At 38.1% G+C, this 25580-nt stretch overlaps 1 protein-coding gene across 7 annotated transcripts in view; it reads left to right on the forward strand.

Moving 5' to 3' along the window:
• The window catches only part of LOC106874846 (neuronal membrane glycoprotein M6-a), a 664201-nt gene that overhangs the window by 559028 nt on the left and 79593 nt on the right, over positions 1-25580 (forward strand). For 2 of the 7 annotated variants that reach the window (XM_089355036.1, XM_089355037.1), the window contains exon 4: positions 1330-1371. The exons of the other annotated variants lie outside the window; for them this stretch is intronic. In XM_089355036.1, the coding sequence (XP_089211162.1) occupies positions 1330-1371 (42 nt within the window). The remainder of the gene's footprint in view (positions 1-1329; positions 1372-25580) is intronic. 7 annotated transcript variants of the gene reach the window in all.

Genomic DNA, 25580 nt, shown 5'->3' on the forward strand with positions numbered 1-25580 from the left:
AAGATGATATTGGTTGGTTGTTGTGATAATGACTGGTATAGTGGTAAAGGATGTTGGTTCTGGTGGTGGTGGCGGCGATGATGGGGGATGTATATTGGTGTTAATAGGAGTGCTAGTTTTGAGTTGCGACCAAGTTGTGCCGGTGGTGGTGGTGGTGGTGGTAATTGTAGATAATAGCAGAATTATTGGTGGTAGTTGTTGTTTGGTGGTGGTGAGAATTAGAACTGTGCCAGTTGCCAGTGATCATTGTTGCGGTAGTTGTGGTGAGATAAGTAGTAGTAGTAGTAGTAGTAGTAGTAGTAGTTGTTGTTGTTGTTGTTGGTTGCTGAAAGAGACGAACGAGAAAGAGGTGGGAGGGAGTTTCACACCGACTTCAGCAACACCCGTCTCCCAACCGTTCTGCCGTCACCATATATGACAAGCTAACAAGTGATCAACCGGGATGGTGTACCACACTTAAATCAGTCGCTGTTGCTTCGTTACTGTGACGTTAGTTCCTGTGAATTTCTGAGACAGAGGAGGAATAGACAAAGAGAGAGGCAGGGCGAGAGAGAGAGAGGCAGAGAGAGAGGCAGGGCGAGAGAGAAAAAAAGAGAAAATAGCAACAACTTTCTATTTTTCGAGAGCTGCATTTATTTCTATCCCTATCGTTGTAGAGGGCCCCCACCCGCCATTTGAACAAGCACAAAACCTCTACTACCCTCTAAACAACCACCACCTATCCGGCACTCAACCATCCAACTAGACATCAACGCTTGCAACCCCACCCCCTCGCCACTCATACAGCGTCTCGTTTCTAAAAAGTTGGCAACAAGACTTTTCTTTCATTCATTATTAAAAGGAAGTGGACTTCGATCTAATTGGGCTGCCTTTTTAAGGCGTTTTTGTAGGGTGTAAAGGACAATTTTGAAACACCAACTCCATTTCTTCACACAAATTTTTCCACTGCCACTATTACTACGACTGCTATCATTCTGCCTGGGAAAAGAAAGAAAGAAAAAAAAAATAGGAAAAGGAAAACGAGACGTTTAATCCAACCAACTTACACACCCCTTATAGCCTTGTGAAGTTAGCTAGTCTCGTCTGCCAGCCTGCTAGACAGACAGACAGACAGGCAGACGGTGAGATCCCCTTCCCATAAACATCAAACCAGCTGGTTCTGTAGCAAAAGTATCGCTTATCTTTCCCCGCTGGACTTACTTTTCTCTGCCTTAAACCTGCACCTGTCTTGGAGTAACGTTTCAGAAGATTTTTCAAGGATTTATTATTAATATTATTTTATTCAATTTCTTTTTTTGAAAAAAAAACAAAACAACAAAAAAAACGAAGAAATGACGTGTTGTTGTTGCTGCGAATCGAAAAGCCCTGGAGGTCAGTATTTATCGCACCCATATATATATATATATTATACATATGCACGCACTATTAGTAGTATTAGTGCAGGGTACTATAACTGTATTTGTTGGGAGTTTTTATTTTTTTAATTTTCACAAGATACTGCAACAGATTCTTGTATTCTGTTTTATTGCATATATGTAAGCTTTTGTGTATGTTTGTATGTATCAGATATTAAGATTATACATGTATTTTCATATTTAAATGTTCTAAACAGTTATAATTACTATTTTATTTTGATTATGATTCCAGGAGTTACGCTTATTTTATATATATATATGTATATATAAAGTGCCAACTCTTCGTTGTTAGTATTTAAACATACACGTGACTTGTATTGATATGTGTGTGTTATAATAGTGAGAAATTCAATACAGTGTATGTTGTATTGGTACAATTGTCGTTTTTGTTTTGTCTTTCGTAGCAAAATATGATTCTCACAAAAGTACAAGGCACATAAACACGGTAGGGCTGAGGAGGAGGTTTATATAACCTTTTAATCGGTGTCACTACTAAAATGACGAGTACACATTCAATTTATTTTGTGTAGTTTAAACAGTGGAGAAAAGGTAACGCCTGTGAGGTCCTTGCAGACTAATGTGGGAAAGGGTTCAATGTCTTCCTTAAACTGAAGACTTGATCCGAATAGTTGCAACAGAATAGACTCCACTAAATACACCTAGGGATGCTAAGGTATTAAACCAGATGAACGATTCGGTCTCTCACCCCAAATCAGGAAAGGCTGTCCAATCCCTCTGATTAATTTCTCTTTAGCTTTTTGTTTCCCGAATTTCAGACATAACTTATCGAGGTTAAAAGTATAATGGGCTAAGTCGACCATGACGAAATTCGAACTCAGAACATTAACAGAATACAAGTAAATATTTTTTCGAAAAATCCGACCTAAATATTTGTTCTACTACTTTTTCTGAGTTCAATTCACACCATTGATCAATTAGGTCCCTTTCCACCTACGCAAAGATCAATAACATAAGTACTTGTGAAGAACTGGGGTCGATGTAATCGACTTATCTGATAAAGGTACACGGCTACATGCCGTGTACCTTTATCAGAAATCCTTTCTTTTTATTTATTTATTACAATATATGATAGCCATATCTTTACAGTACACTAGACTTAAACAAAATATTGTTGTCTCTAACATTCAATATTCTCAGTTTGTATGTATCTTACGAAATCCAGACGTGAAGCCACCCTAAAAATAAATTGTAGCATTAAATATTCTCTGTTTGCAGTACTTTTTAGGAGTTGCTTTTAAGCTTGATTTTAATCTAAAAATTCATTTACTTGGCTAGATTATCCTCTCTCTCTCTCTCTCGCCCTCCCTTTTTGATAACTAGAAAATTAAACCCATTCTAAGGATTTCCTACAAAAACGGATAAATTAAATTCACACAACACACACGCGTGAATGCTTTCTAAGCACCGAAAGGCACTTTCAGAACTTAACACCCGTTGTATAGAATGAAGATAAGAAAACAGTATTGCACCATTCAGTTGAACGAAAGATAATCCGCTACCTATTTCAGACTGTTCTATGTATGAAGACAATTGCTATGGTCCCATAAATGTAACGAGATATTTGCAACCAATTTAATCTGGTAAACTCAAATAACAGGTAGTTCAAACCACATTCACTTGTCAACTTGTATTCTCGCACGCCACTACATATTTATGTATGCACTGACAATGTTACACGCTTAAATCAGTGCTCTGCAACCAATATTCCGCAGCACACTGGTACGCCACGAGACGATGCTGAATATATTTTTTTTGGCACTACTTAAATCCAGAGGTCCCGATGCATCTACGTAACGATATGAAAGAGACTGTTAGTTTTTAGGGTTAGTTTTAGGGCTTGGGTGTCATTACACGTCCGCACAGCGTACATTGAAAATGTTTTGTACGTAATAGCTGTATTTAAGTAGTACCGTTAAGGGGCCTTTGTATTTAAGTATTACCATTTTTTCCCCCTGTACTTTAAGCTATATTTTTAGTTCAGGTGCGCCGCCGAAATTTGAAAAGAATGTACGTGCCGCAAGTGAAAAAAGGATTGCGGAACACTGGTTTAAAGACGCGTATACACATATCATCACGCACATACACAGAACATTTATACATTTATACCAGGCATGACTGTATGGTTGAGAAGTTCTCACTGCTCGGCACTTGAAAAAGGTCTTCTATAAGTTCGGGTTGACCAAAGCCTTGTTAGTAAAATTATGTTAACAGAAATTACAGAAGCCCCCCTCCCCCTGACCACTTTTGTTCTTGGGAAGTACACGGGGATTTCAATCCGTCGCCCATTTTACTGCCAACATCTGGTTCTCACTTTTTAGCGGAGCCCATTATGCCCAAAGGTTTTGAGGTTGGTCTCTCCTCTGAGAGTAAGTCCCATCCATCATCCCACTTATCACGGAGACTCTGGAAAGTGTCATGAAGTTATCCATTCTTCCTCTTAAATTATTAGATAAATTAACAGATAACTTTTAATTAAATATATATATAAACTTTAAGTACTATTTACAACAAAATACCTTGTCTCTGTTGGTACTCGAACCATGCATCTGTTCCTTGCTGTGTGTATGTTAAAGAAATATATCAGTGCATTGCTTTTCTGACTAAACTAAACCACTTACAAATCGACCCTCATATCATCACTGTGGATTGATTTGATGTCAAGAACAGATATGTACCCCGCACATACACACGCTCACTGTATACATACATTGTATATAAAGACATGTAAACAAACATAAGTATATAAATTTTCCTACACTCTTATTTATACTTACACACATACAAATGTATATAAACACTCATTTGCTCGTATGTGTGTAACTGGGGGTACTTAGACGAGCAAGTTGTACACGCTAAGCCACAAACAATATCTATGTTTTGGTAACTGCATGTGTAAAAACAAACATACACACGCACACACACACGCTCTCTCTCTCTCTCTCTTTCTGTAGTTATTCCCTTTAATTTGTTGACATACACCACTGAGGAAGTCTCTGCTGTTCTTCGAAATTCTAGAAATAGAAGTCGCACCACTCCCTCAAATTACACTCTATGTTTGGAAAAGGAAACGACTATTGTATAATGCAGAATTTGAAGGAGGGATGGGCACAATTTGAATGCTTTCCATCATGAACGACACTGATCGAACCTGGGGTTTTACAACAAATAATGGAAACCCCATGGGGTTGATTGACTTGCTAGAAATAACAGCTCAAATGAAATCAAGCTACACCCTATATCTAAGATCTCATGTTAACGTTTATATGTATATATATCTTTTACTGGTTTTAGCTGAGGGCTGTGACTATGCTGGGGCATTGTCCACCCCCTCTTCACACACACACACACACACACATTTAACGATATATTATGCCTTACAAGGCTTACTCAAGAGAATGCTTTATTCCAACTTCTTTATCTTGAATATTCCCAAACAACATCCTCAAGTATCGTATTTCTATTTTTTTGTTGGGTGGGTGAGAGTGAGTTTAAGAAAGGGGCCGTCTAATTGGCTCCAGATGCCTTGCAAAATAATTCCCAAATATAAATATCACCTTCCCTCATTATAAATAAATAAAACAAAAAGAAATGAGCTACATAATGGATGTCAAAAGGAAAGATTAGAATGAAATATAGATTGATGTAGGCTTGTAGTTGGAAGACGGCTTAGAAATTAACTTCACTGCCTCTAAAGCATGAAGAGAGCCAAAAAGGCTTATATTTTCCTCTCTTAACAAATGTGTCAATGAAAGATTGTCATGTGTATGAAACCACATTGGAAATAAGCATGGTTTTATCATACCAACTTGACACATATCGTTTTTTACAACGCTCTTATTTCGTCACAGCGGTAAGTTGTACTTCTCTCAACGATTAACTAGACTGGGCCAAAGCAATGCTCGTAAAGATACAAACGTTTACATAGAAAAATCGTTCCGGTCATATGTCGTACTTAAGTCGCTGTGGACCAGAGCAATGTTGTCGGTAAAGATAGGAACTTACAAGCTCAAAAATCCTCAACCAATTACAACTTCTTGCCTATACAAAGAATCAACAATCCTTTTTACTATAGACACAAGGCCTGAATTTTTAGGGGGAAGGGATAGTCAGTTACATTGACCCCCCCCCCCAGTACTCGACTGGTACTATCATCGACGCCGAAAGGATGAAAAGCAAAGTCGAAGGAATTTGAACTCAGAACGTAAAGACGGACGAAATGCCGCTAAGCATTTTGCCCGGTGTGTTAACGAGCTCGTCACCTTTGCAAAGAATCGATAATATCAATAAAGTGGTGGCGGGGACACACTCAGCCACACATACACGACGAGCTTTTCTCGGTTTCCGTCTTCTAAATCCTCTCGCATGGCTTTGGCCGACTCAAGTTTATAGTAGAAGACATTTGCCCAAGATGCCACGCAGTGGGACTGAACTCGGTTCCATGTGGTTGGGAAGCAAACTTCTTACCAGACAGCCACGCCAGCAACTTCCTACCACTCAGCCAGCTTGTAAAGCATTGAGCTATAACAACTCTGTGGTTGTAATCCTTGAATATGTATATAGATTTAACAATTTGGGTTGTTATTTCAAACTCCTAAAATTGTTTACGAACAATTGTCTTTTTTATTTTATTTATTAGTATTTTTTCTTTCTCTTTTTCTTTCTCTTGAAAAAAATGTCCTCTTCTCCATTTGATTTATACTAAACTTCATGGTCTCCTGGCCGTGCTGTTTCATATTATAACAGGGAAAACTGGAAATAAAAAGATATATATATATATATGCAGGAGTGGCTATGTTGTAAGTAGCTTGCTTACCAAACACATGGTTGCAGGTTCAGTCCCACTGCGTGGCACCTTGGGCAAATGTCTTCTACTATAGCCTCGGGCCGACCAAAACCTTGAGTGGATTTGGTAGACGGAAACTGAAAGAAGCCCGTCGTATATATATGTGTGCGTTTGTGTGTCTTTGTTTGTCCCCCCCCCCCCGATGCTGGTGTGTTTACATCCCCGTAACTTAGCGGTTCGGCAAAAGAGACCGATAGATTAAGTACTAGGCTTACAAAGAATAAGTCCTGAGGTCGATTTGCTCGGCTATAGGCGGTGCTCCAGCATGGCCGTAGTCAGATGACTGAAACAAGTAAAAGATATATATATATATATATATATATATATATATATATATGTATATATATTACATAGGATTCTTTTGAAAGCCGTGTGGTATGTCATGCTACTTTCCCCAGAAAATCACAGGCTTCTACTCCAACACCCTACACAGCTGATTTTCTTTCACATTCTAATTCTTCCACACTAACAAGTCAGTCACATCGGCTTCAATTTCGTATTCGGTTGTTTTCATTAAATACATAAAAAGAACTTACGAATCTACTCTATATTTAATGTGATATCACGAAATTCATCCTTTTTCTCTACTTAATTCTGCAAATCTAAAAGAGGATATGTGTGTGTAGGCGTCATATATGTATGTGTGTGTAGGTGTCTATATGTGTGTCTATATATATATATATATATGCGTCTGTGTCTATATACATGCGCCTTTATATGCGTCTGTATATATATGTATGTATATGTCTGTGTGTCTATATATATAATATATGCATCCGTTTGTGGACGATACCGGTATGACTCTAAATCTTCTTTAACAATTCGTATTAATGACTTTTATACCTCTCAATTCTACCTCAGTTCATTTAATTGTATTTATATGTCGTTACTTTTCATAAAAAAGCCTTTATTTTTTTTTTATATCCAATGTGCATTTTCTCTTTTTTCTTTTTACTTTTCCCCTATTTATACCACGTGTAGTCTCTTTTCTCTTTGAAACCTATTTCTATTATATATATATATATATATATATATACATATACATACATACATGTACACACACACACACGTGTGTGTGCGTCTATGCGTGTGTGTATGCATATATATGCGAGTGTATGCATACGTACAAATTGATAAATGCAGCTGTTGAGATGCCACCGATAATGCCTTCCATAAGCACACGTTCTCAGAACTAGGGAAATGCAATGGTGTGCTTTACACACGTTTTCCGGTGACATGAAATCAAAGAGATGAAATTCAATTTTAAACCGTAATTCAGTCATGAATTAAGTCGTTTTGTTCTGATCTCTTTCGGCGGGATCTATGTAAAGTATTCCAGTCGTTTTGTCAAAGGTAATACATACATACATATACCTTTTTACTATAATGCAAGTTGGCGTGCTTGTTTAATCGTTAGCACTCTAGACAAAATACTTAGCGCCATTTCTTCCAGCTTGATGTCTTAAGTTCAAATTCGGCCGAAGTCGATTTTGCTTTTTACCCTTTCGGGTCGATGAAATTAATTACTTATTGAGCGCTGGGGTTGATGTAATTGACTTAACCCTCTTCTAAAATTGCTAGACTTTTGTCAAAATTAAACGAACTCTAGTGAAAGCCGCCGAGTATGTAACAAATACTCCTTCGCTTATTGTGATCGCTTGGCAACACTGTGACACTGTCACTAGTAAAACCAATTGTCCTAAATATCGTTCATACAGTTTTGAAGCATAAGACATTAGTTCTAGACTTAGGAAGTAACGTCCTCTAGATAGCAGAAAATGTGGATCTTTTCAATCTCAGTCACAGTGACTGAGATTGAAAAGATCCGAAAATGTCATGGAAGCTCTATAACGGACGCTGAATGTGTAGACAGGTCGTAATTTTTCTTAGAAACGATATAAATTGAATTGGAATTGAATATAAGATTGTATTATCAGTGAGCAGAAATAGGAAATATGATGCGCCAAAGTCCAAAACATTTATCATATAAGACCCCTTTATCTTTGATAAGTCTCTAAACAAAATTGATGCTGATTTTAAATTATTTTAAAACTTATTCAACACTATGGTGAAGAGAAAGGAATTATACGGATGAGAACTTTATTTTGTCTAATAGAAAAAAGGCGGCGGGCTGGCAGAATCGTTAGGACATCGGACGAAATGCTTAGTGGAACTTCACCTGTCTTTACGCTCTGAGTTCAAATTCCGCCGAGGTCAACTTTGCCTTTTAACCTTCTGAATTGATAAAATAAGTAACAGTTGAGCAATGGAATCGATGCAATGGAATCGATGCAATCGACTTACCCCTACCCCGAACATACTGGCCTTGTGCCAAAATTGGAAACCATTAATAAAGGGAGAGAGAGAGGTGCAAAAAGTTTTGACTGATAATTGTGTAGGGTTTGGTAATATGTCAATTTGAATACGTCAATTTGAATACCATTGAGTTAAACAACTCTAGTGATCCTAACAATAAAAGGCACAATATCTAACTTGGAACCGAAAAACTGTATTTTAGTGCCAAAATATCGTTGTGTATATGCTTGCGTAGACACATGCACAGAGACAATGTTTAATCTTGTATATAGCTGGTACCTTCCTCTATTCTTGCTCGTGGGAATTTCATATGCACATTTCTTCATCACATTTCGTCAGCCTGTGAAACTTCGAGTTGCAGCTCAAATGTTATCAGCTGAATACTAAAAATATTAAGTATTTTTCCTTCCGTTTACGAAACGAATCATATATAAGCAGATGTATTATATAGTAATTATATAATTTATGCAATTAACTAGCTGTTTAGTTTCCTTTTTACTAATTGCTAAATGGCAAACATGGTCCTATATCACGAGAGACTGAGTAATCTACATCTCAGATTAATCTTCTTGTCACACTATTTCCTTTTTACCAGAAAGAATTCTCAAACCATGAGACATTATACTGATACTTGGTTTTTCGTTTCTGTCACATTATTATTGCCAGAAGTGGAGGCGCAATGGCCCAGTGGTTAGGGCAGCGGACTCGCGGTCATAGGATCGCGGTTTCGATTCCCAGATCGGGCGTTGTGAGTGTTTATTGAGCGAAAACACCTAAAGCTCCACGAGGCTCCGGCAGAGGATGGTGGCGAACCCTGCTGTACTCTTCCACCACAACTTTCTCTCACTCTTTCATCCTGTTTCTGTTGTACCTGTAATTCAAAGGGTCAGCCTTGTCACACTGTGTCACGCTGAATATCCCCGAGAACTACGTTAAGGGTACACGTGTCTGTGGAGTGCTCAGCCACTTGCGCGTTAATTTGACGAGCAGGCTGTTCCATTGATCGGATCAATTGGAACCCTCGACGTCGTAAGCGACGGAATGCCAACAACAACAACAAACTATTGGCAGAATAGTTAGAACGGCGAACAAAATGCATTGCAGTATTTATCTCTGTTCCGAGTTCAAATTCCTACCGAATTGAACTTTCTCATATCTTTCATCTCACTACAATCTGTAAATAAAGTACCAGTGAAGTCCTGGAGTCGATGGTACCGACCTTAAATTAACAGAAAATTGAACTGGCAGAATCGTCAGCGCGTCGGACAAAAACGCTTAGCGCCATATCTTCCGGCTCTTTACGTTCTGAGTTCAATTACCGCAGAGGTCAACTTTGCATTTCTTTCTTACGACGTCGATAAATTGTTGTACCGGTCAAATACTAGGGTCGATGTCATCGACAAGCCCCCTACCCCGAATACTTCAAGCCATATATATGCCTATAGTAGAAATAATAATAATTATTATTTTTATTATTATTATTGTTGATAGTATTAGTAGTAGTAGTAAGAAGAGGAAGAAGCTGATAGATTGGATTGACTGGTAAACGAAGTGCCTTGCGGTATTTAGTTCAATTCGTACCGAGACTGAATTTGCTTTTCTTCTTCACTTGATAAAATTGAGTACAACTTAAGTTCTGGGGTCAGTGTAATCGACTTATCTCGACCTTAACAAACGTGTGTGGTTTGGTGCCTAAATTATCACTGTTATTATTAATACGTTTTAGATGTTATCTTATCTGGTCGAGTTTTTTTTAGAACGATAACTAAACTGACTTCCTGTTTCCATCAAAATCAATAAAAGTAAGATACGGACGCGTCGTCCTCATAGTCACTATCATTGCCATCGTCTTCATCATTGTCAGTATCCTCACCAATATCGTTGCCCTTCATCATTATTATCATGTTTATCATGCGATGTTTATCGAAGTATTAAATATTTTAATGTTTGTACCATACCATTACATTTATAACTATTATTGAGTAAACTGGCGAGAGGGAACCTCTACGTGATCATTCGACCTTCTAGTAATATCAGCCAGTTCTCTCTCTCAAATTACGCCCTAACGTCTTAAAAAATAAAAGGAAAGGGCAAACGTATTATAGTCCTATGCCTTCAAAAAAAAAAGTGGGGGCGGGAGAAAGGGTTTTCGCTTTTGCTCATAGGCCTGTTCGATTCAGCTGTCTTGGGGCTGTACTACAACAGCAAATTGATTTATTATTGTTTGTTCAAGAGACAGTGGAAGCGCAATGGCCCAGTGGTTAGGGCAGCGGACTCGCGGTCGTAGGATCGCGGTTTCGATTCCCAGATCGGGCGTTGTGAGTGTTTACTGAGCGAAAACACCTAAAGCTCCACAAGGCTCCGGCAGGGAATGGTTGCGAACCCTGCTGTACACTTTCACCACAACTTTCTCTCACTCTTTCTTCTTGTTTCTGTTGTACCTGTATTTCAAAGGACCAGCCTTGTCACACTCTGTGTCACGCTGAATCTCCCCGAGAACTACGTTAATTTCACGAGCAGGCTGCTCCGTTGATCGGATCAACTGGAGCCCTCGTCGTCGTAACCGACGGAGTGCCAACACATTCAAGAGACATGCATTTTAGAATATGAGTGGTGTTGGCAATGGGGCGAGTTCTGAGTTGGGATTCCGCCGAGGTCGACTTTGCCTTTCATCTTTTCAGGGTCGATAAAATAAGTACCAGCTGAGCACTGGAGTTGATATATTCAGCTTATCCCCTCCCCCACTTTGCTGGCCTTGTGTCAAAATTTCAAGCCAGTGTGAGTGGTGTTGGCTGAGTTTAGATTTTCTGTGTCAGTCAAACAATATGGAATAGAGAGTAGGGAAAATTACTTTTGGGCGCTCTCTGCATGGAACCCAAAGTTTCAATATTGGTGTTAACATACGTAATGTAATGAATGGACCAGTAAATCGTAACTTTTAGTTACGATTTACTGGTTCATTACATTACATCCATGGTGCGAAAGAATCATTATTTTGCTTGTCTATTCTGGCTAAGAAAAGCAAAGTGGGGCAGCTCTGAAATTTTAATTAAAGATAAAAATAGAGTATGAGCAATGCCCTAGGAAGTAATATACCGTTTAAATTATGCAAATTGTATATACGGATTCTGAGCCTAATTTATACTTGTGGGAGACAGAGTGGAAATTTTGATGTTCAAGTATTAAGTTGTGTTATATATTAATAGGCGTGTCTGATTGGTAAGATGTTTACTTCCTAATCACGTTTCCGGGTTCAGTCCCACTGTATGGCATCTTGGGCAAGTATCTCCTAGTATGGACCTTAGCCGCTCAAAATCTTGTGAGTGGAACTGGTGGACAGAAACTGAAAGGAATCCGTTGTGTGTGTGTGTGTGTCTTACAACCGTCTGACGTTTGTAGGGGGGGGGGACTCTACAAAAGAGAACGATAAAATAAGTATCTGGCTTTAAAATTTGTACTGGGGTCGATACGTTCGACTAAAACCCTTTAAGGCATTACCCCACAGAATGGCCCGTGTGTCCAGTGACTGAAACAACTAATGGGTTAATATAATGGGAATTATAACGTACTACAATATCTTTATAATGTTGAGAGTGGTTTTTTAACAAATATTCTAAGTAAACAACCAACCTAAATAAAGTTGGGATTCCATTGTGTTACGAAATTTTCATCGTTAAACTGTTTTCTGGTGTCGGTCATGTCTTGCGTACATGTATGCTCCAGACAGTTACATATACACGGGTTTTCTCGTGTTTAAGACGATGCTTGCCAAACCAAACGCGACACGCTACAAGTAACATCGCGTGATTACAAATAATCTCTCAATGCAGTGGTTGACAGGTTTGTTTCACTAAATAAGTAGTTTAGTTATTGGCTCATCCACTTTATGTGTGTGTAAGGAAGGGGAACATATAAAAATTGCTTCATTTCTTTTTTATGTAAATGAAAAACAAAAAAATCTTTTTGGTGATTTAGTGCTGATCAATGAGGTACTGTCAAACGATTGACACTATCTTTAAAACAATTATGATCATCGATATTATCATGGAAGGAGAGAGAAAGTATTTGCAAAGTTCATTACACGTTCACTGGTCATCGATTTTGTGAGTTCCATCATTTTCCCCATTCAAATACATTTCTTCTTCTCTCTCTGTGTGCACTAAGTAACGTGTAGCCTGTATTTCTTTTTCTTAACAGGCCCATACTTAGGAGGATCTAGTGCAAAGTTGACGTGACCTAAATGACATAACATGGTTATATGGTTTAATCATCACAGAATGACGGGAGAGGGGCACTGCCAACGACCATTGCTGGCCTTCCCAGATATGTTTGATGTACAGATTAAACCAGCTGTTCTCAACCATTGTTTGCTTTTTGATTCCTATTTTATTCAAATGGACCCTCGTAGACAGACATTCGATGTTTAAAAGCCTTATATTTTTATAATTAAATATTATTAATAACCAATTTCTGACACAAATTTTAACAGCAAAATCTTATATGGAGCCCCAAGGGTCATATGGACCCCGGTTGAGAATCACAGGCCTAGAACATTTGAAGTCAATTACTACAGGGAAAAACCTATGCGATTTCAGCGGGTTAACCCTGCCGTGCAGAGAGAAATGTTGACAGTGATTAGTGAAAGGGTTACAGAAGGGGAGACGGTATTGTAATGATAGGAGGAGGGATGTCGGGTGGCTTGGGTGGATATTAGCGTGCAACTAATGCTCAGGAATATAGACCGATAGAGTAGCAATAGAAAAGCCAGGAGGTGGGAGATTACGTCTGTGGGCTAGAGGTTGTAGTGCAGTGGTTCCCAAAGTGGGTGATACTTTCCCTCCTCTCTGGGGGCGGTGGAAAGATCCAGGGATGGAGGAGGCGCTGAAGAAAAGTGGGGTGATAATGGGGTGGTCAAAAGTAGGTGATGGATGTAAAAACGACATAATAATGGGTTAAGTTAAGTTTTATTTGTGAAATAGAGCTGTTTTGAATTTGCTGCGGAAAATGGGCTACGTATGTGGTGGTGAATGGGGGAGGCGCTAGAAATATGGCTCGGGTGCCCATATGGCTCGGGTGAAAAAGTTTGGAGCCACTGTTGTGTGATGGCAAGTATTTCTGTTAAGAAGTCGGGTAGCCTTAATTTGTTGGAGGCTTTTTTTTTTTACAAAGTCTAAGATATCCGTATGTAGAGAACTGGCACTGTCTCAGTTTTGTGAACAGTATTGTCTTGTGGAATTCACTTGAGTTTTATAAAGGTTCAACAACTTTTGGGGGTGATATATCGAAGAACAATGATCTCCTTCAGGTTATCTTACTGATGTAAAATCTGTTTCGGTAAGATAATCTTTTATGCGAATGAAGGCATGTGGCCTAATGGTTAGGATGTTGGTCTCGTGATCATAAGATGGTACTTTCAAGTTTTGATTTGGTGCGTTGTGTCTTTGAGCAAAGCACTTTAGTTCACGTTGCTCCAATCTTCTCAGCTGAAATTGAGTACCAGCCTATTACTGGCTTAGTTCTCTATTCTTATCAGCTGTCGCACCCATCAATGTTCCGTTGTGTCAACAGTGAGAAGATAAGAGGTCTACGTCTGCCCGCGACTACACAGGCAGCTAAAACAAGTGAACGTATGGTCCTTGCTACTAAATCATACTCGCTTGCGAGTGACAGCCATACATGTATGCCGAGATAACCCAAAAGATACGTCCGGCAACACAACTATCTCGCAGTGAAATAAACTACATTAAAAAGTCTTTGTTCACTGACGCTTTCCCGAGAGAATGCTGTTCAAATGCTTTTGAAATTGCCTGAACTGTATATAATCCGCGCGGTTATGAAACTGTGTTTTGAGTTAGCAATTTTCCCATAGCTATTCTCAGGAAAATATCAAATGGCCCTTAACAGAAATAACATTGTGGGCAACATTATTCATCAAGTGTCTTAGAAAACTATTAAAATTCCTTATGTCTTTAAAATTCGTTGTACCGTGACAACTGAAAATAGAAGAAAATACTGGATTTTAATCAAGTTGGGTGCGGTGAGAGGGTACAAAAAGGAGAAAATTATTTTAATAGGCTTATGAAATTAACCCGCACTCGTGCACCCCCCCCCACTTCCTACAGATATGAAGACGAAAATGGAAGTGTATACTGTGGATGCGCATAGCAGATTAAACAAACTCGTCCATACAAACATCGCGTCGTTACACACACGTGTGTGTCTGTGTGTGTGTTGTATGCTTGGGTCCTCAACCTCTGATGGAGTTGTAGAGATGCCCTATTTACACATGGACATATACAAATGTGTGGGTGTGAACTAAACTTACCACCCAAGAAAAGAACATATTAGATAATGAATGGACTCCTGGATGCACCGTTTCTGGGGGAAAGGTATAGGATGGTCACGGTTGGAATGCTGATGATCATATGTAGTCTCAATCAAAGCTGACCTTAGACTAAACAATTTGGTGCTTTTTAGTTACCCCATTAAAAAATTGGGTTATCTCCCCGAACTAAAATTGTTTAACCCTCAATAAAACAAAACCAAAAATTTATAAATTAATAAACATGAAAAGTGAAAAGATTAAAAATCTTATTGAATCTAATAATAATTTTATTAAAAAGGCGGCGAGCTGGGCGAAATACTTAGCGGTATTTCGTCTGCCGCTACATTTTTGAGTTCAAATTCCGCCGAGGTCGACTTTGCCTTTCATCCTCTTGAGGTTGATAAATTAAGTACCAATTGCGTACTGGGTCGATCTAATCGACTGGCCCCTCTCTCCAAAAATTTCGAGGCTTGTGCCTAAAGTAAAAAAGAATATTTTTCTAACAAATCGTACAAAACTGAAAAAAATTAATAAGCATGAAAACTGAAAAAAATTAAACATCTTATTGAATGTAATAACATTTTTGTAACAAATCATATCATGCTTACTGAGGAGGCCAAAAGTCGACATTGCGTTGAAGTACTGAATCAAAAGGATATAACGCTTTCAATCCAATCTTTTGTCGCCACATAAACTCAACATTTTAGTGGGGAGATAGCCCAATCTTTTAATGGGGGTGAGATAACCAAAAAGTACCATGCATGCTATTCGATGATCTACCGACTGCCTCCATATGACTGAGAAAGCAAAAAATGGTTACATCTATAATTACTAGTCTATAATTACTAGTCTGATTGAATCGGCATCACCAATATTTAAGCAGCAACTATGACAATTCTCATATATGACTGACCTCATGCTCGTCCTTTTAGCTAAGTCTGTCACGAGTCCAAAGGCCAACAGGTAGGTCAGAGCTTATCGTGAGTGGTTTGAAATATTATATATTGCAGTATAATTTTCATTTTATATGACTAGACATGTTAAGAGCATGAGTAGTTGTAGTAGTAGTAGTAGTAGTAGTATTTCCGAACGGATGTCAATTTCCAGCATCTACTGGTGGTACTAATTTCTAGCTGAGTGGACGGAAGCAGCGTGAAATGAAGTACTTTGCTAAAGAATGCAACACACTATCCTGTCGGAGAATCGAATCCTCGACATACCGATCGCGAACCCAACGCCCAAACAGCTAGGCCACGCGCCTTCGTATAGATAAGACCAGACGTAAAATGACTATCTATTTATCTTTCATATCTGTCTGTCTATCAATCTATCTATCATCTCTTTCTATTCATATCCGCTCTTTTCTGTCTCTTCTTTTAAAGGACTGCAGTGAACAGTCCAGCTGATCGTGTGTTGCGTCTTCTGAGGTAATTAATAACAAGCCACAGAAGCGAACGGTTCAATTCTAAACAATACACTGGTCTTCATAGTGTAAAATGTGTTTATTACTCAACCTCTGCTTGCCTCCCAAAGGGGAACGAGGTTAGTAGTTTATGTCTAATTTACATGCCAAAAAAATATATAAAGAAAGAAAAAATTAAGAACTTTTTTTATAAGCTTTTTTATATCACTCTACACTTGTGAGACCGTCTCTCAGTTTTTCGTATAAAACCGCTTGTTTTAAAATATCCAGTAAATTAAAGCTGCCATCTATATTTTTTTTATGCAAGCACCATTGCTAAATTTTTCCAAATACCTGCACACTTTATTACTATCAAATCATTTCTAACATAGACACAGAGCCAGATGTTTGGGGGAAATGGTCACAATCGATTATATCGACCCTGGAAAGATAAAAGGCAAAGATGACCTCGGCTAGATTTGAACTCAGAATGTAGAGAGCCGAAATAACAACACAAGGCATTTTGTTCGACGCTATAACGATCCTGCTAGTCCATCGCCCTTTGAATGGTCAAAATTAATAACGAGGAGCTTCTATGCGATCTCTCGACCTGCAAGAAATAGCAGACAATTCTTCCTCAAGCCACAACCTACCATCTTAAAAGGCTACCACATTGGGTAATGTCCTAAGATATCCTAGACAATCCTGAAGGCAAGATAATGTGTTAACGGCTGGAATGTATTTTATCATTTGTCATCTCTTGCCTAAAAGCAATCTATTCATGAAGAATAACATTACAAAAGCCGTCCAAAGCCTAGATCTAAAAGTTATAGAAACCTAATCTTTGTATTTACTGAGTAAATACGGTCAGCAAATTATTTTAATGAAGTAAAAGAAAAGCGCAGATTAGCTGTTTATTTAAAAGTTAGTTTCGTAGTTCTGCGTCCGATTCTCCTGCGCATCTTGAGCAATGCCTTGTGAATGAAATTAGGTTGACTGAAACAGCGGAAACTCATCGAACAACTCTGCGTTTGCGTGTGTGCGTATTTAGCTATGTAAACCGGTACATTAAATTGAGTAGTTTAGCTTTCCGTCATTCTAATGATCAATGGTACGAAGATCAAACTGAAATAAAAACTGGAGTCGATATGATCGATAGAAGCTCATTGAAAGGCGTGATCCAATTTGCTCACAAGCCAATGGCTGAAATCGGTAATAGAATGAAAGGGAATAAAAAAAAAATGATAGAAAATCCCCCAATTTCTCGTGATGTCACTGATTTAATTAGCTTCTAAATTAGAAGCAAAAACTAAACCGTATCTAGTGTCTGTAGCGACCAATCCTTTCTACGCAATGACTTATATAAAACGCCCTAAACATCCGAGATTTGTCTGATGCCGTCTTCGGTTGATTTTAACCATGTCTGATGTCAAAAGCAACCTACGTATTTATTAAATTCTGACGTATGCATGAAGGACATATTTTAGGGAAAAGCGCAATCATTAAATCAGTTTTTGGTGTCATTGCTTATTTTATTTTATCGTTCCCACATTCCCGAAACGATGGAAGACAATTGACATTGTCGTATATAAAATAAGCACAGTACGTTTTGAGTTCAAATCATGCTTGACATTCTGCGCTACCGTCTTTTCTATGACGAATGCACCGGATGATGCAGACCATGGGTTGTAGAAACACAAAAGTGGATCGAGCGCGACTGGAACGATTTCGATTTTGAATATGTTTGATCAGAATTGATCTGGGACTCTTCTGTCTCAACGAGTCCATCGAATGGCGGGAAATAACTAGTGCGCAGGGCTGCAGCGTGAGAGCTGATCTCCTTGATCCTACTAAGGGCCAAACAGCAATAACATTTTTGCCTCTGTCCCTTATAAAAGAAAATTTATCCGTATGCAATATGGCTTTATATATACGTATATATATAAAATTCTATTTCTTTCATATGTGTTCTCCTGTAACATCACCATTTGCGGGGTTAAACTATATTTATTAATTGGTGGGTCTGCAGGTCATTCGGGGCCTATGGGAGGAAAGGATGAAATTATCTTCATACCAGAGACCGGAGCCAGTTACTTGCAACAGTAGAATTTCACTAAAAGTGCAGATGGTGATGTTAAACCACCTGTGTAACAGCCTCTGCAACGAGCTTCCACATAGTTTCGGTCTATAAAATTTGCCCAAAGTATAACGCAATAAGAAGCGGACTTTTTAGCCGTACAGCAATGTCTGCACTCAGACCTGATCACTTCAAATTACTTAAACTGCCAAGATTAGGGTAGAAGGTTAATTATCTCTTGACTCTGATTGCGATAAAGGATTTTTATGTGATCTAATTACATCATTTTCAACACCTTTCTTAAATTTAGTGTTGTATATGTTTGTTTGTTTTTTATCTAACCATTATTTTTCTTATTTTCGTTTTCTTTTTCGAAAAGTAAAACTATTGGTTAACTCACATTATATTACCCATTCCTCTTTCTTCTACTCACAATGCAGACTCTTTGTCGATTTATTGATTCTGCCCTCATGTTATAAATATCCTCTTCTGCTATAGGCACAAGGCCTGAAATTTTGGCGGAGGAGGTCAGCCGATCAGATCGACCCCAGTATGCAACTTGTACTTAATTATCGACCCCGAAAGGACAAGTCGACCTCGGGGGAATATGAACTCAGAACGTAATACCGCCAAGCATTTCGCCCGGCGTGCTAACGTTTCTGCCAGCTAGCCACCTTTCGCTAATGTTGAACTACGGGCGCAATAAGTGTGCTATCCCTTTTAACACACACACGCACACGCGCGCGCACACACACACACACACACACACACACACACACACACACACACACACACACACACACACACACACACACACACACACACACACACACACACACACACACACACACACACACACACATTACTCGTTTCGATTATTGGATGCTAGGGTTTAGTCAAACAGATCGATCCCACTACTTATTAAACCTGGTTCTTATTCGGTTGGTCTCTTTTGTCTAACTGCTAACTTACGAGAACGTGAACAAACCAACACCGGTTCTCAAGCGGTTGGGGGAAGAAACACACACCTCACACACATACATATATACCTACGACGAGTTTCTTTCAGTTTCCATTTATTAAATCCGTTCACAAGGCTTTGGTCGGCTTGATGTTATATTGCAAGACACTTGCCCAAGGAACCACTCAGAGGGATTGAAACAGAAACTGTGTTATTGGGAAGCAAGCTTCTTATCAGACAGTTATGCTTACATATAGAAGGATTTTCAAAGCCATAAATATTGTACGCGCTTAAAAACCCGCAAAGCCCCCTCTCAAAAGCTTTAAGGAAATAGAAAATTAAAAGTTGGACAATACAACGTCATCCAGTAAAAAAAAAAACAACAAAAAAAACAATGTCGTTTTAAAAACAGGGAATATATGTATTTTAGCTTAAGAACTCGGATCATAGATCACAAAAACCGAAAAAATAACAAGACAATAACAAATAAATGGCTACTTGAAATTCCAAACTACCACCTGCGCCTGATGAATAAGGGAAAGGCCAGTGGAAAAGCTGAATTTCTTTCACAACAAACATTTATATATGTTTTGTAGTATTGGATGGTGACGTGCAATCAGCTCTCGACGGATGTGCAAAGTGCGATTGCATTTAGCCAGATGTTCACACTTGTTCAGACGCATTCTTTTTTGATAGCTTTTGTGACAGACAATAGAACTTTAACCATTCTACAGTTAGCCACATGACTAAGAATTCTTTATCACCTTCAATCAATATTGGAAATCGCCGAAATATTAGATAACTTAAACCCTAATGTTTGCGATGTCAACGGATCTCAAAATTAATCAATTAATTAAAAAAAAAAAACTATGCTCCATGTAATCGTTTATTTTAGGGACGAGACAGTCGTCAAAACGCACTCAGATTATAACCATCTTAAAATAAATATATGGACACCTTGGAGATTGTAACCCACTGATAGAAAAAAAATGCCGATGTGGTCATGGTTGGAACGCCTTTCGAAATAGGTCTGCTACCAGTTTCCGCCGCAAAATAGAGACAACGGTATCTCATCGGAGAAATGAACACAGCGAGGTGGAGTAGCTACCGCTGCGAGTGTTGCAAGTAATTCACCGCGGCAAGGTCATCGTGGTCATTACCACGGGGCGCGGCTGAGATCCCCATTTATTCTGGGGTGTGTGGCACATCACCTTCTCCTCCATCATCCGCTGCTTTACTCCCTCATCTTTTTCGTTTTCTTTTCTTTTCTCTCTTCTTTCCTTCTTTTCTTTTTTCTTTGCATTTAAATGTTCTTATAAAATAAAAACGTTACAGTAATATGTACCCCGAATAAAATCAATTGAGAATATTGCCTGTGATGTATAAACAGCGAATCCAAAAACGCGGTCTTCGACACTTACAAGGCTTTGCCACATTGAAGTGGATCTGGTGTAGAGGGCTTTTTCTAAGAGTTGCCTTCTCAAGCACCATGTAAAAGTAAATCTTTCAGCAAGCACCGAAAAGTATGTCTGTGCATTTATGTAGCTGCTGTTGTTACTGATAATATTATTGTTACTGCTGTTGATATCAAACTCGAATCAACTGACAATTTGCCAAACATCCTATCTAAGTTATTTTATCATCCACAAGTTTTCCTTTCTGCCTTGTGTATATTTTTCTTTCGGTCTGTATCAAAAGTTAACTTCTTTCTCCTATACCTCTTCAATTTAGCCTCAAAACATTATTGGCCATGGGTTGAAAAAAAAAAGCAGCAACGAAGATGCGGCTGAGCTGATAATAAAAAAGAAATTAAATAAAAAATAAAGGAATGAATAGAAAATATCATTTTTAAATGCCAACAATTTCTTGGAAAAGTGGAGTTAAGGGAATCACTCCATTCGGCCAGAATTCCTTCCTGTATAACTGAATGGTAAAAACAGATGAGTGCTGTTACAGCTGCTGTTGCTACCACTACTTCCATTATCATCATTATTATCATCATCATCATCTCCGTGGTGGAGATGATGATGATGATAATAATCTGTCTGATTATGATGATGGCGATGATGATGAGTGCGTTATAAATAGCTCTATGAAACAGAAATAAATGGAAATATTGAAATGTGACTAGTTTGAAAATATAATAGTTTGTTTCGTTTTGTGTAATTGCAGACATTAATTGCGCGTAATGAAGTAGTAGTTTCCGTATTTCTGTGATTAAACTTGTTCGTTTTCTATGCCTCAAAGTTACAAAACATTTCTGTTGATGTAGTACAAGTAAGTTCTCAGAGACCAGTCAATATCGAAGGGACCTATCAAGCAAAGACGATCCTATCGTGATCATCCTGTCCTTTTCATACCTTTAATATGTTCATCCGGAAAGTTCGTGCCGATTTTTAAAGGAAAGAAAAAGGTCAATAAATACTTGCCATTACATGTTTAATCGACCAAATATGAACCATTTTGTTGCACAATGCGTCTCCATCATTCCTTGAACTTGAAAATACCCTCTTCCCAGAATTGAGGTGGTTTCATGGCAAATAAGTCTAAAGGTGAGCTACTATAAATCGGCACGAACTTTCCGGACAACCCAATACATTATTAGAAGTGTCTTTTTTTTTGTTTTTATTTTATTTTTTAAGACTCTAGTGTGTAATTTGAAAGAGATTTGGTTGATATTTCTAACAAGTCTATTTCCTTTATTGTTTCGATATCATATTCGTATACATAACTCTGTCAGTCCTGATTGGGCAGATCTACGCCCTACATAGTTTGATCAAACGACGAAGTATCATCCATACAAGTATTGTCCAAAATGTGCCTTCATGACTCGAAGCGACTTTTCCGCCTGCTAGAATTAAAATTAGCAGCCTAATCTTCATCATTCTACTGTCATTAAAAATAAATAAGGCATAGTAGATAATTCAGCAGTGAATGAATTATACAAAAAGCTAAAAACAGAATATTTCTTTGTCATTTTACTATGAGAGTTCAAATAATACCAGCATAGATGGAATAAGTTCCTGGAGAAATACTTAGGATCGATATAACTAACGGTCTTTTTCCTAATATATGTGCCCTTGGGCTTGTGTTAGAAACCACATTTATTCCCGTAGTCGTCACCATTATCACCGTCGTGCAGCTGACAACTGGAATGTTAATTGCTTTCATCAAAACCTCAGGGTCTTCAAATTGAAAGATAAGACAAAAAGACGTGTAGTTGGTGCAGATTTACTTTTTCAACTTAAGGTTCCTCTTCGCGCGCGCGCGCGTGTGTGTGCGTGTGTGTGTGTGTGTGTGTGTGAGAGGAGGAACATACTGGGAGTAAATACCCAATGTAGTAAAGCTGTAGGCACGAATTAAGTAAATTGACTAGAAGAAGTCTTATCATTTGTGACGATATTATTATGATAGGTGGGGGTGGAAGTGAATTGTAAATGTGTGTGAACATATATTGCAAACCTCTAATAATTTACTCAACAACACAAATTTATATGGTTTTAGATAGAGAATACAACCCAATTAAAATTTAAGCAAATTTATTACACTGACAAATGAACCAATAGGAGTTTGTCATCCCACCATCACCACCATGCATTGAAAGAGAATTCACTCCAACATATTTTTGCAAAAAAAAAAAAAATAATGATAGTAAGTAAATAAATAAAACAGCCATGCTAACGAACCTTAATATCTCAAATAGGTATACGAACATACAAGATAGCTAGATAATCATGTTTCAAACATATACTGGAGTGAAATATTATACGAGTTCTTAAGAGATCTTAGAAACTCATGAAGTAGGTAAGATTTTCACATTGGTAAACTCTGTTTACCAAAGGTACCATTAGTAAATTAGAGAGAAAAAAGAAGAATTCTATTAAATAATGCAATAAAGCTGTCAACGATGGCAGCTTGCATGAGGCAAAAATGATTAACATTCTGTAAAACAAATATTTTTCGCTGTCCACAAGGCAAATCATACAAACAACGACAGCCATGTGCTATCTGACCAGTACGCAAAAGAGGCAGATGCATTCCAATTTGTGAACTTGATAGAACAGATGTTCATATTGTTTAACTCTACACGGTATTAAGTTGTACATATTTACGAAGGCGTTCCAGCTTTGACCATCCCGTCTTTTACATATCTAGGACTACATTGTCCAAGATGTTATGTTTATACTTGAAAGAATAGGTCTTGATTTGAGAAATCTTTGGCTGCTATTTCTTGCAGGATGTGCAACCACGGAGAGAATCGGCCGTTGGCGCACCCGACCCCTAATATGTAAACATTATATCCGATGATAGATGTAAAGCCAACTGTTTGAAATTTAGCTCTTTGTAACCCGCCACCCCAAAATATCTATCTCGTACCTCGGGTTAACAGTTAGCCACTATTGTTTTATCCATTTAATTTATATAAGCTTCTCCAGCCAGCAAGAGAGCCTCTGTATCATAGATCGTTCTGCTAAAAACAACCACCGAATATCCATCAAAGCACACACGACAGAGGGGTTTCTTTTATTAAAAAAGATGTAATAGTACATTGGATAAATATAGTTCTCGATACACACGAGACAGGCGTGGCTGGAAAACATTTGATCAAAGGGGTTATATTTATCCCCACTTAAATGTGGATGTTCTATTAGAACAAACTATACTGCGGTAGTTACCACGAGAGAAACTCGCTTACTGGCTTTTTGCTGCAAAATGCACTTTGTTTATATCGCTAGTTGGAGATAAAACCCTGCTACTTCCAGCACCGAGACTACCAGAAGACGTGATTTCGACCTTGTTTGGTCTTGTCACTGATGGATACTAGACCTAGAGGCAGCAATGATTCATCTCCCCGCCAGCGATATATAAATTGACAGTACCAGAACAGACGCTACTGTCGCGATTAGCCAGTTTGTTAAATATATATATTAGTGACCCCAGTAAAGTTTGTTCTGATAGAACATCCACGCTTCAGTAGGGATAAACATTCTCGGAATTAATACCGCCTCTGTTGCTAATACATATTTGATCAAAGATCGGCTAGCTTGGGGTTGAACTGAGCCTCGCAACGACAGCAGCAAAACCTTATTGTTCTTGCCAAAAGAAAGTCGTATTCTGGGTTTCTCGGTCTTTGATCACAGGAAAATATAATTATAGTTAAAAAAAAATCTGGGATATTGTATTTGTAATTAGGAATTAGCAATAGTTTAAGCGTTCGTTAAATCTGAACACAAAGAAGTTAAAGAAATAATTTTATTTCTGGCATTTGTTTACTCTGTGTAAATGTCAGCCAGTCATACTTAATTGTAAATTTGTCTGGGAGAGGGGGAAAAAAAAAAACTAAGAATGGCTGCTGCATAGTAATGTGGGTGAACTCTAGCATGCTTCATGTAGTATACTAAGAAATTTAAATTAAAATCACACATTTTAGTGATGGGATTGCATTTTGTGATAAAGTGGATACAAGAGGAGGCCAGAAAAGACGCGCGAGTCAGGTGGGCCTGAGTGCTGAGGAGCAAATGCCCCTGTGGTAGCTGCAGAAAAATCGGAAGAGGAAACAATGAGGCTGGAACGTAATGGCAGGAGACTTAATACTAATCAGTCATATCTCTTATTTATTTATTTTTTTGTGCAATCTAAGAAGTTTGTGTAGTGGCAGCAATGTCCTGAATCTGAAATCTCCCCCACTAACGTTTGGTTATTATTTCTCTTAAAATGAAATATGTAGTTTAAATGTGACAGTTTGATGGAATCATATAGCGTTCATTTATTTTTAATTTCACTTATACTATATCAGAAATAACAGCGGACGATAAATTCAGGCTTTCACTTTCAGACTATTTTATCTGTTAATTCCTACAACAACCCCGACCCCACCTATGCGCAGGCATATCATATATCTACAAATCAATCCATTAATCCTTTCGTTAGTCAATCTCTTAGTACTTAAGATTTTGCTATAGGAAATTGCTACTCCTTTCGCCGACTTTCTTGGAGGATTTTAACAATTTAGTTCGCTTTTATTCGGTCTATATTTCCATAGTAATAATCAGAAAACCATTAGATTAATTAAACGGTTTTAATCCCGGAATTTAATCGATTAACTTGGCCTTTCACTCAGTCTTGCAGAGTCAATAAAATAAATTAGTCAAGTACAGGCTTTGATTTATCTTCATAATTGTGTCGGTTCTTGTAGCAGAGTTAGAATTTATAATTAACA

This window comes from Octopus bimaculoides, chromosome 7, assembly GCF_046866305.1.
Source record: "Octopus bimaculoides isolate indiv1 chromosome 7, ASM4686630v1, whole genome shotgun sequence".
In the NCBI taxonomy this organism is placed as follows: domain Eukaryota; kingdom Metazoa; phylum Mollusca; class Cephalopoda; order Octopoda; family Octopodidae; genus Octopus; species Octopus bimaculoides.